This window comes from Sapajus apella, unplaced genomic scaffold (assembly GCF_009761245.1).
Source record: "Sapajus apella isolate SASKATOON/1434 unplaced genomic scaffold, GSC_monkey_1.0 scaffold12, whole genome shotgun sequence".
NCBI lineage: Eukaryota > Metazoa > Chordata > Mammalia > Primates > Cebidae > Sapajus > Sapajus apella.
This window is the reverse complement of record NW_022436952.1, coordinates 5,729,042-5,741,894: the sequence shown is the minus strand read 5'-3', so window position 1 is coordinate 5,741,894 and position 12,853 is coordinate 5,729,042. Positions and strand designations below refer to the sequence as shown.

Below are 12,853 nucleotides of genomic sequence, written 5' to 3'. Positions count from 1 at the left end.
GTTGCGGTGAGCCGAGATCGCGCCATTGCACTCCAGCCTGGGTAACAAGAGCAAAACTCCGTCTCAAAAAAAAAAAAAAAAAAAAAAAAAAATATTTAAAACACTGTAAAGAATCTTTACAGTTAGTAAATATCTTGATGGTATTCTTCAAAGGGAAATAAAATACAAGTTAAAGCTAGTGACAAAATAATCACAAATACAAAATAATTTTGTTACCCATAAAGTTAATAAGATAGAACACACAAAGAAATGCAGACCTGACAAGTCCCCCCCTTATCCACAGTTTCACTTTCCACAGTTTCAATTACCTAGAGTCAAACACGGTCTGAAAATATTAAATGGAAAATTCCAGAAACAAACAATTCATAAGTTTTAAACTGTGCTGTTCTGAGTAGTATTATGAAATCTTGTGCCCTCTCATTCCATCCTGCCCAGAACATGAATCATCCCTTTGTCCGGCCTATCTATGCCATATATGCTACTAGCCCCTTAGTCACCTATCAGCCAATCTGTTATCAGACTATCAGTGTATCATAAGGCTTGTGTTCAAGTAACCTTTATTGTACTGAATAATGGCCCCAAAGCACAAGAATAGTGATGCTGGCAGTTTGGAAATGTCAAAGAAGAAGGGGCCTTCAAAGAAGTACGGAGACTCAGGCCTGTAATCCCAGCACTTTGGGAGGTCTAGGTGGGCAGATCATGAGGTCAGGAGTTCAAGACCAGCCTGGCTAACATGGTGAAACACTGTCTCTACTAAAAATACAAAAATTAGCTGGCACAGTGGCACATGCCTGTAATGACAGCTACTCAGGAGGCTGAGAATTGCTTGAACCAGGACCTGGGAGGCAGAGGTTGCAGTGAGCCGAAATCGCACCACTGTACTGCAGCCTGGGCTACAGAGCAAGGCTCTGTCTCAAACAAACAAACAAAAAGGATGGGTGTGGTGTCTCATGCCTGTAATCCCAGCACTTTGGGAGGCTAAGGCAGGTGGACCACAAGGCCAAGAGTTTGAGCCCAAGCTGACCAACATGGTGAAATCCTGTGTTTACCAAAATAAAAAATTAGCCAGGCATGATGGTGCACACCTATAATCCCAGCTACTCAGGAGGCTGAGGCAGGAGAATCGGCTTGAACCCAAGAGGCGGAGGTTGCAGTGAGCTGAGATGGCGCCACTGCACTCCACATTCCAGCCTGGGTGACAGAGCAAGACTCCATCTCAAAAAAAAAAAAAAAAAGAAGAAAAAGAAGGGTGAGTACGGTACAATAAGATACTGTAAGAGAGGCTGGCCAGATGCTGTGGCTCACGCCTGTACCCTCCAGCTCTTAGGGAGGCAGAGGCGGGAAGATAGCTTGAGCCCAGGAGTTCAAGACTTGCCTGCGCAATATAGTGAGACCCTGTTCTCCACAAAAAGGAAAAAACAAAAACACAAAGAAAAAAAAAGAGAGAGAGAGAGAGAGAGGCTGGGCACAGTGGCTCATGTCTGTAATCCTAGCACTTTGGGAGGCTGAGGTGGGAGGACTGCTTGAGGCCAGGAGTTCAAAACCAACTTCAGCAATAAAGCCAGACCGGACTCATAAAAAATTTTTTTTAATTAGCTGGGTGTATTGGTGCACACCTATAGTCCTAGCTACCTAGGAGACTGAAGCAGGAGGATCACTTGAGCCCAGCAGTTTGAGGCTGCAGTGAGATATGATGGCACCACTGCACTCTAACCTGTGCAACAGAGTGAGACTTTGCCCCTAAAAATAAATAAATAAAATTTTTAAAAAAGAAGATATTGGCCAGGTGCCGTGGCTCACACCTGTAATCTCAGCACTTTGGGAAGCCAAGGTGGGCAGATCACAAGGTCAGGAGATTGAAAACATCTTGGCCAACATGGTGAAACCGTCTCTACTAAAAATACAAAAATTAACCAGGTGTGGTGGTACATGCCTGTAGTCCCAGCTACTCTGGAGGCTGGGGCAGGAGAATCGCTTGAACCCTGGAGGCGGAGGTTGCAGTGAGCCGAGAACACGCCATTGCACTCCAGCCTGGGTGACAAGAATGAAACACTGTCTTAAAAAAAAAAAAAAAAGAGACTGTAATTGGGAGGCCGAGGCAGGTAGATCACTTGAGTCAACAGTTGGAGACCAGCCTGGCCAACATGATGAAACCCCATCTCTACTAAAAATACAAAAAAAAAGGCCAGATACAGTGGCTCACGCATGTAATCCCACCACTGAGAAAGGCCAAGGCAGGTGGATCATGAGGTCAGGAGTTCCAGACTAGCCTGGCCAACACAGCGAAACCCCATCTCTACTAAAAATACAAAAATTTGCTGGGCTTGGTGGTAAGCGCCTATAGTCCCAGCTACTTGGGAGGCTGAGGCAGAAGAATTACTTGCACCCAGGAGGCGGAGGTTGCAGTGAGCCAACATCATGCCATTGCACTCCAGCCTGAGCGACAGAGACAGAGACAGACACACACACATACACACACACACACACACACACACACACACACACACACACACACACACAGAGTTAGCCAGGCATGGTGGCACATGCCTGTAATCCTAGCTACTCAGGAGGCTAAGGCAACAGAACTGTTTGAACCCAGGAGGCAGAGGTTGCAGTGAGCCAAGATCGCATCACAGCACTCCAGCCTGGGCAACAGAGCAACATCTCAAAAAAAAAAAGAGACACATGCACATAACATTCACATAACTTTTATTATAGTATATTGTTATAATGGTGCTATTTTTTATTAGCTATTGTTGTTAATTTCTTACTATTCCCAATGTATAAATTAAATTTTATCACAGTACGTAGGTATAGGAAAAAACATAGTGTATGTAAGTTTTTGTGTTATCTGTGGTTTCAGGCATACCATTGGGGATCTTAGAATACACCCCCACAGATAAGGAGAAGCTACTGTATAACAGACTTATTCCATTTATCTAGATTTTCTTCATTTCATTCAATGTATATTTATTAAATCCCTACTATATGTCAGATACCATGGAAAACCACAAATGAAAAAGAATGAATCATGATTCCTAGTCCTCAAGCATCTTAAGATTCCAATGAAAAGCAGTACAGATATGACACGAATAATTGCAATATGGTGTAGTTACATTAATGATAGGCAATAGAGTAGTAAGTACATCGACCCTAGATCCAAACTACCTGGGTTTGAATCCCAGCTGTAACATTTATCAGCTTTATTACCTAAAGTAAATTTAAAAACCTCTCTGTGCCCAGGGTTGCTCTCTATATGAACATGTAATGCATTTAGTACCTGGTATCAACACTAAACTCATCATTATTTTTACAATTATCACTATTAAACATATATTATGAAAAATGTTCAACCGGGCGCGGTCACTCACACCTGTAATCCCAGCACTTTGGGAGGCTGAGGCGGGTGGATCACAAGGTCAAGAGATAGAGGCCATCCTGGTCAACACGGTGAAACCCCATCTCTACTAAAAATAAAAATAAAAAAAAAATTAGCTGGGCATGGTGGCGCGTGCCTGTAATCCCAGCTACTCAGGAGGCTGAGGCAGGAGAACTGCCTGGACCCAGGAGGCAGAGATTGCAGTGAGCTGAGATCACGCCATTGCACTCCAGCCTGGGTAACAAGAGCGAAACTCTGTCTCAAAAAATAAAAAATAAAAAAAAGAAAAATGTTTCACTTGTTTGGGCACTTAACCTAAACCGGAGTTTAAGAAGAAGATAAAATATTCCCTCTATTATCAGCATCAAGTGAACTAACTTCCTAAAACAGCAGTCACTAAAGCAATCTATCACCTTAAGAGCATTTAAATAATGTTTTAAAACCAAATATAACTAAGACAACATTTAAAACTATTCTATACTCATATACTTTATATTTGTATATAGCCATATGGAAACCTACACAGGTTCTTTATCAGACAGCCCCTCAATAATTATTCAAAACCAACAAATGTAAAAGTGAAAGAATACAAATACATTGCAAACTTCATGTTCTTTATTTCTGATTTGCACTAAAACGAAATAAAGGGGCTGGTAACTATCACTTGCTCCCTCTATGGCTAAGATTTCTTTATCTGACTCCAGTTTGAACTAACAATACTTAAGGGTTGTTTATTTAAGAACAGATCTTTCTTGTTTAGAAACCAGAATATATTTCACAAATAAGTGCAGAAATCCAAACAAGGGCCAGGCACAGTGGCTCACATCTGTAATCCCAGCACTTTGGGAGGCTGAGGTACGAGGATTGCTTGAGTTTTGGAGTTTGAGACCAGCTTGTGGAACATGGTGAAACCCCATCTCTACAAAAATTAAAAAATTAGCCAGGTGTGGTGGTACATGCCTGCCATCCCAGCTCTTCAGGAGGCTGTGGTGGGAGAGTCACTTGAGCCTAGGAGGCTGTAGTAAGCCATGATTGTGCCACTACATTCCAGCCTGATGACAGAGTCTCCAAAAAGAAAAGAAAGAAATCCAAACAAACAAGATCAGAAATTAGAAACTTAAGATTTTTGTTAATCTCTACACCAGGCATGGTGGCTCATACCTGTAATCCTAGCACTTTGGGAGGCCGAGACAGGCAGATCACCTAAGGTCTGGTGTTCAAGACCAGCCTGACCAACATGGAGAAACCCCATCTCTACTAAAAATTCAAAATCAGCTAGGCACGGTGGCACATACTTGTAATTCCAGCTGCTCAGGAGGCTGAGGCAGGAGAATTGCCTGAACCCAGGAGGCGGAGGTTGCAGTAAGCCAAGATTGTGCCACTGCACTCCAGCCTGGGAAACAAGAGCAAAACTCTGTTTCCAAAAAAAAAAAAAAAAAAAAGACGTTTGTCTTAATGTTAACATTATATAAATTCTTTCTGTTTGAAAAATATTCCGTTTGTCACTATTGTCTCTGCAATTAGTTATAGTTTCTTGTAAGCAAAGAAACCTATTTCAGACTTGCATTCACACTTACCAAACTATCACTTAAACAGGGGTATTTATGGTTGAGTGAAGTGGTTCAAGCCTGTAATCCCAGCACTTTGGGAGGCCAAGGTGGCCAGGTCACCTGATGTCAGGAGTTTGAGACCAGCCTGGCCAATATGGTAAAACTCTGTCTCTACTAAGATACAAAAGTTAGCTAGGTTTGGTGGCACACACCGGTAATCTCAGCTACTTGGGAGGCTGAGGCACAAGAATCGCTTCAACCTGGGTAGTGGAGGTTGCAGTGAGCCGCAATTGCACCACTGCACTCCAGCCTGGATGATAGAGTAAGACTCTGTGTCAAATAATAATAATAATAATGAAAATAAATTAAAAAACGTAAAAAAGAAAAAAATAATAATAATGAAAATGAGTATTTAAATAAAAACTCCTTGAATGACACAAATTACCACTTCTTAGGCAAAAAGAACCTTGATATTTACAGGGATGAAGAGTTCAAATAAATAATAAACTTTATTATTATATATAAGGTAAAGGAATTTATTATATATAAGACAAGGGAATTATTGTTCAGATAGTGATCTGAGGGGCAGAATTTGTGAGAAGGGGTCTTTTTTCACACAATATTTACTTGAAGTTTCACAATGATCAAAGCTTCTAGCCCAATTATTCATGTATACACATCAACAAGATTTAAATCAACCAAAATGTTAAATGTTTATTAAGCAGCCAGAATATAATGTAGGTTTTGGAACCAGTACTTAAAAGGAAGAGTGGATCTTCAGAGTAAAGTTCCACTGAGAAATAGAAAAGTCTGTAAAAACATCTTGTCTTATAACGAGAAGCTGACGCTGACTTCTGTAATAAAGCTAAATAGTCTCTTAATATGTAGCTGGCACAATTCCAAAAATCTAAACTACTAGAAAATTTGCTTATATCTGGTATAGCTGTTACTATATCTAAACAGAAGGGATGAGAAACCTTTAATTTCTACTTGAAATGATTGCTTTCATTTTTTGCAAAGAGAAAAGGATACATAATTAATATTCAAACAGAGTTAATCTAAAGCCTATTATGGATTATTTTAAAACAAGTTCTTAAAAACAAACAAAAAAGCAAGTTCTATTTCTAGAAAAAGTCCCAAGATTATTCAGTGACTAGATGGTCTCAAAATGTTAATTAGGAATTTGGCCAAGCACAGCGGCTCATGCCTGTAATCCGAGCACTTTGGGAGGCCACGGCGGGCAGATCACCTGAGGTCAGGAGTTCAAGATCGGCCTGGCCAACATGGTGAAACCCCATCTCTACTAAAAATACAAAAATTAGCTGAGCATGGTGGCACGTGCCTGTAATCCCAGCTACTCAGGAGGCTGAGACAGGAGAACTGCTTGAACTGGGACCCAGAAGGTGGAGGTTGCAGTGAGTCAAGATCATGCCACTGCACTCCAGCCTGGGGTACAGAGTGAGACTCCCTCTCAAAAAAAAAACAAAAAAGAGAGACACATGCCCATAGGTCTTTCAGGATGACTGCACATATCACAAAAAAATGGCCTTTTTCATCAACTAAAAACTTACACAAAGAAGCAACAATTTCATGCCTTAAAAATAATTTTCTGTGCTGGGCACTGTGGCTCACACCTGCACACTTATAATCCCAGCACTTTGGGAGGCCAAGCGGGTGGATCACAGGTCAGGAGTTCCAAAACAGCCTGGCCAACATGATGAAACCCAATGTATACTAAAAATACAAAAACTAGCCAGGCATGGTGGCACATGCCTGTAATCCCAGCTACTCGGAAGACTGAGGCAGGAAAATCACTTGAACCCAGGAGGTGGAGGTTGCAGTGAGCCGAGACCACACCATTGCACTCCAGCCTGGGCAACAGAGTGAGGCTCCATCTCAAAAAATAATAATTTTCTGATTTTACTTTTAAAGTGCCAATATTTCGTGGCTACAGATACCTAAATCATTCTTGCAGAGGCAATCGTAAGTATTAACAGGCACTAGATGAGATTAGCTGGGTTTAAAAATGATCTCTCTCCTATTGACTCATTTATTAGTGCCCTGGAAAGAGATAGCAGTCAAATTCGTAACACCCAGTTTCTAAAGAAACATGTTATAACCTCACATAAGGTAAAAATAATGAAATGCTACCATATCCAAGGGCAAAATTAAGGGGTGGGTGGGTGTGTGTGGCCAAATCTATCCCTGTTCCCAATCCAAACTTCTTTTTTATCTTTTTTTTGAGAGGAGTCTTGCTCTGTCGCCCAGGCTGGAGTGCAGTGGTACAATCTCGGCTCACTACAACCTCTGCCTCCCAGGTTCAAGAAATTCTTCTGCCTCAGCCTCCTGAATAGCTGGAAATACAGGCACCCGCCATGAAGCCCAGCTAATTTTTGTGTTTTTAGTAGAGATGGGGTTTCACCATGTTGGCCAGGCTGGTCTTGAACTCCTGAACTCAGGTGGTCCACCCACCTCGGCCTCCCAAAATGTTGGGATTACAGGCGTGAGCCACCACGCACAGCCACCCCTGATCCAAACTTGAACAAACTCATACAACTTCCCATTCTCTTATACTCTAAAATTAAATGGGTTTACACAACTCCAGTTTTTTCCTGTTGCTATGCAAGAAAAGCATTGAGAAATGTACCTTAGCTAGTTCTGAAGGGGAAAAAAAATTTTTTATTTTTTATTTTTTATTTTTTGAGACGGAGTTTCGCTCTTGTTACCCAGGCTGGAGTGCAATGGCGCGATGATCTCGGCTCACCGCAACCTCCGCCTCCTGGTTTCAGGCAATTCTCCTGCCTCAGCCTCCTGAGTAGATGGGATTACAGGCACGTGCCACCATGCCCAGCTAATTTTTTGTAGTTTTAGTAGAGACGGGGTTTCACCATGTTGACCAGGATGGTCTCGATCTCTTGACCTCGTGATCCACCCGCCTCGGCCTCCCAAAGTGCTGGGATTACAGGCTTGAGCCACTGCGCCCGGCGTTTTTTTAAATTTTTATCATTTGAAGCAAATTGAAAAAAATATTTATTTTTTTGAGAAGGAGTCTCGCTCTGTCACCCAGGTTGGAGTGCAGTGGCGCAATTTCAGCTCACTGCTGCCTCCGCCTCCCAGGTTCAAGCAGTTCTCTCTGCCTCAGCCACCTGAGTAGCCGGATTACAGGCACCTGCCATCATGCCCAGCTAATTTTTGTATTTTCAGTAGTGATGGGGTTCACTATCTTGGCCAGGCTGGTCTTGAACTCCTGACCTTGTGATTCACTGACCTCAGACTCCCAAAGTGCTGGGATTACAGGCATGAGCCACCACATCCAGCCTGGAAAATATCTCATGCATCTAAAAAAATTTAATGTTTTATCTGAATCTCTCTCCAAATCTTATTTTCCATGAAGTTTTTATTTCTCTCCTAACTCTCTTAGTAAGAGCACCAACTGGGCTTCCATGAGATACAGATCATTATGAGCTTAGCACCATTCAGTTATGCATATTCAGAACTTTTCAGTCATCTGAATTCTTTCCTGACATTTTTAGTAAAGGAAGATAAAAAACAAACTTGAGCGGAAACCATGCCAACTGGAAGGTGCACATTTATTTTACTAGATCTACCTATCTATATACCACTTTAAAACCATACATCAAATTTAAACATTCTCTACCTGCAACAAAGAAAGCCTTCTTGCTTTGATATGCTTGGCTAAAGTACTTCTATTTTTCTCCACAGTTAAAGAAATTAAATAATCACTCTTTCATTTGCCAATTTTTTAAAAGCTGACAATCACTCAAGTCCATTTAAAGAATGTTCTTGCAGCAGTCTAATCTAATTTACAATCAATTGAACTTAAGTACACCTTGGGAATAGTATGTTCAACTGCTACTACTTTGACTTTGTATGGACAAGATAGTTTAAGAAAAATTCATAAATGTTATGAGGACTTAAAATGAAACTTGTTTCTTTTCAGTATAATGTAAAGGAGAAAGGAAATCAAAATATAAAAGGTAAGTTAAAAGATCAAATTCGTAAATTATTTTACATCAAAGAAGTCTCCAAATAACCAATAAACCATTTTGACAAAGAATGTCAAGGTGAAATCAAAAGTAAAAACATGACCAGGTGTGGTAGCTCATGCCTGTAATCCTAGCAAGTTGAGAGGCTGAAAAGGTCAGATCCCTTGAGCCCAGGAGTTTAAGACCAGCCTGGGCAACACAGTAAGACCCCATATCTACAAAAAACACACATACAAATATTAGCCAGGCATGATGGTGCATGCCTATAGTATCAGCTGCCTGCAAGGCTGAGGTGGGAGGATGGCTTGAGACCAGGAGACAAAGGTTGTGATAGTTGAGATCAGACCACTGCACCCTAGCCTGGGTGACAGAGCAAGACTGTCTCAAAAAAAAAAAAAAGTAAAAAGCAATTCAGCTCCAATACTGATATACTTGTATGAGTTTATGCCAAACTTGGTATCCTTTATAGCCGGGCATGGTGGCTCATACCTGTAATCCCAGCACTTTGGGAGGCTGAGGCGGGCAGATCACCTGAGGTCAGGAGTTCAAGACCAGCCTGACCAACATGGTAAAACCCCATCTTAAAAAAAAAAAAAAGCAGCTTATATGGGAATAAGATTTCCTGTCAAAATGGACAACTTTCACATTAAAATTATAAGGTCCAAAATAGTTCATTTTATAGACACTAACAGAGATCCACATTCTATACCACGTTTCTTTTTAACATATTCTTCCCCATAACTAACTCTATTTTCTAGCTTCTAATCTTCATATTGTCTCATAAAGCAAATGTTTTTCTCCCAATTATGAGTATGACTTATCTCAATTTTAAACTCTAATACAAGAAAAAAAAATCTTTAACAAAAACACATACAAACTAAGCCCCTTTGATGAGTCTTTCCTGTTCAAAGTACTTAATTTTTAAAATAACTCATCAGCTTTATTATGCATATTATATTCATTTTACACTTATGAAAATGTGATTTGCCTAGTATCGTAAGTTAATTTTAGAAGTAGAATTTAAACTGTAACATTTGGCTGGGTGTGGTGGCTCACGCCTGTAATCCCAGCACTTTGGGAGGTGGGCAGATCACCTGAGGTCAGCAGTTCAAGACCAGCCTAGCCAACATGGCAAAACCCTGTCTCTACTAAAAATAACAAAAGTTATCTGGGCATGGTGGCAGGTGCCTATAATCCCAGCTGCTTGGGAGGCTGAGGCAGGGAGAATTGCTTAAGCCCAGGAGGTGGAGATTGCAATTAGCTGAGATCATGCCGCTGCACTCCAGCCTGGGTGACAGAGCAAGACTCTGTCTCAAAAAGAAATAAATAAATTTAAAAATAAAATAAATTGTGACATTCACTTTATTTCATAATACAGTTATGTTATACTATTCAATATTTCCCATAAACATTTGCCCTTTTTTATTTTTCTTTTTTTAAGTCAGGGTCTTGCTCTGTTGCACAGGCTGGAGTGGAGTGGCGAGATCATGGCTTACTACAGCCTCAACCACCTGGATTCAATCAATCCTCCCACCTCAGCCTCCCAAGTAGCTGAGACTACAAGCACACACCACTATGCCTGGCTAATGTTTTGGCTGGTTTGTTTGTTTTTGTTTCGTCATGTTGCCCAGGCTGGTCTCAAACTCCTGGGCTCAGGGATCTGCCCGCCTTGGCCTCCCAAAGTGCTGGGATTACAGGCATGAGCCACCTCACCCAGCTGAATTTACCCATTTCTAAAGTAATAAACAGTGAAGTCTTAACCTGATAATGTCTCTCTCACACGCACACACCCACACACCCCACATACACACATGCAGACAGCAAATTAAAATGGAAAACAGCTCTTACCTTCATCTCCTTCTGGTGCATATGAAGCTGTAATAATGTCAATATCAGCACAATTCATCACAATCTGATTAGTCGCCTGCCTCACCTAAGGGGAAAAGAAAACCAACAATGTCAGAAATAGTCTAGATTAATAATATATACAATTTGGCCAGGTGTGTTGGCACACACCTGTAATCCCAGCACTTTGGGAGGCCAAGATGAGAGGCCTGCTTGAGCCCAGGAGTTTGAGACAAGCCTGTGCAAAGGCAAAATCCCGTCTCTACAAAAAATACAAAAATTAGCCAGGTGTTGTGGTGTATGCCTACAGTTCCAGCTACTCAGAAGACTGAAGTGGGAAGACTGCTTGAGCCCAGGAGGTTATAAACTGTGATTATGCTATTGCACTCCATCCCGAGCAACTGAGCAAGACTCTGTCTCTCTCAAATAATAATGATAACGATAGTAATAACAGACTTGGACTAATATCACAGTCAATTTTTAAAAATCCAGAGTTCACTAAAACCTAGACTAAGAATCTACGCATCAATGGTACAAATATATGAAGTTTTTTGGGTTTTTTTTTTGAGACAGAGTCTTGCTCTGTCACCAGGCTGGAATGCAGTGGCGCAACCTCAGCTCACTGCAACCTCCGCCTCCTGGGTTCAAGCGATTCTTCCACCTCAGCCTCCTGAGTAGCTGGGACCATAGGCGCAGGACACTATGCCTAGCTAATTTTTGTATTTTTAGTAGAGACGAGGTTTCACCACGTTGGCCAGGATGGTCTTGATCTCTTGACCTCATGATCCACGCACCTTGGCCTCCCAAAGTGCTGGGATTACAGGAGTGAGCCACTGAGCCCGGCGAAGTTTTAATAATCCAAAGCAGCTCATATTTTCCAAATTATATTAAAAACAATAATGAATGTTTAAGTATTTCATATTACTTAACATCTAACCAATGAGCCAAATAAAAAAACTTTTTCTACTTAAACCTTGATTTTAAACTATTAAAGGGCTGGGCACAGTGACTCATGCCTGTAATCCCAACACTCTGGGAGGCTGAGGCAGGAGGATTGCTTGAGGACAAAAATTCAAGACCAACTTGGACAACATAGTGAGACAAAAAAAATTTAAAACTTAGGTGGGTGTGATGGTACATACCAACAGTCCTAACTACTGGAGAGGCTGAGGGAAGAGGATCCCTTAAGACCAGGAGTTCAAGCAAGGTTACAGTGAGCTATGATTATACCACTGACCTCCGGCCTGAACAACAGAGTGAGACTCTCACAAAAAATAAAAATAGGCTGGGTGAGTGGCTCATGCCTGTAACCCCAGCACCTTGGGAGGCTGAGGCAGGTGGATCACTTGAGGTCAGGAGTTCAAGATCAGCCTGGCCAACATGGTGAAACCCCATCTCTACTAAAAATTAAAAAAAAAAAAAATTGGTCGGCATGGTGGTACATGCCTATAGTCTCAGCTACTCAGGATGCTGAGGTAGAAGAATTGCTTGAACCCAGGAAGCAAGGTTGCAGTGGGCCAAAATCACACCACTGCACTGCAGCCTGGTCAACAGAGTGAAACTCCATCTCAAAAAAAAAAAAAAAAAGAACACAAAAGTTAGCCAGGCATGGTGGCATAGGCCTGTAATTCCAGCTACTCAGGGGTGAGGCATGACAATTGCTTGAACCCAGGAGGCAGAGATTGCAGTGAGCTGAAATCATGCCACTGCACTCTAGCCTGGGTGACAAAGTGAGACTCTGTCTCAAAAAATAAATAAATAGGCCGGGCGCGGTGGCTCAAGCCTGTAATCCCAGCACTTTGGGAGGCCGAGGCGGGTGGATCACGAGGTCAAGAGATCGAGACCATCCTGGTCAACATGGTGAAACCCCGTCTCTACTAAAAATACAAAAAAAAAAATTAGCTGGGCATGGTGGCGTGTGTCTGTAATCCCAGCGACTCAGGAGGCTGGGGCAGGAGAATTGCCTGAACCCGAGAGGCGGAGGTTGCGGTGAGCCGAGATCGCACCATTGCACTCCAGCCTGGGTAACAAGAGCGAAACTCCGTCTCAAAAAAAAAAAAAATAATAATAAA

General features: G+C 41.7%; 1 protein-coding gene across 2 annotated transcripts in view; it reads right to left on the bottom strand.

Annotated features, from left to right (window-relative positions):
* Positions 1 to 12,853, bottom strand: part of NPEPPS (aminopeptidase puromycin sensitive) — a 103,680-nt gene that overhangs the window by 74,396 nt on the left and 16,431 nt on the right. For both annotated transcript variants that reach the window (XM_032279827.1, XM_032279828.1), the window contains exon 2: positions 10,785 to 10,869. In XM_032279827.1, the coding sequence (XP_032135718.1) occupies positions 10,785 to 10,869 (85 nt within the window). The remainder of the gene's footprint in view (positions 1 to 10,784; positions 10,870 to 12,853) is intronic.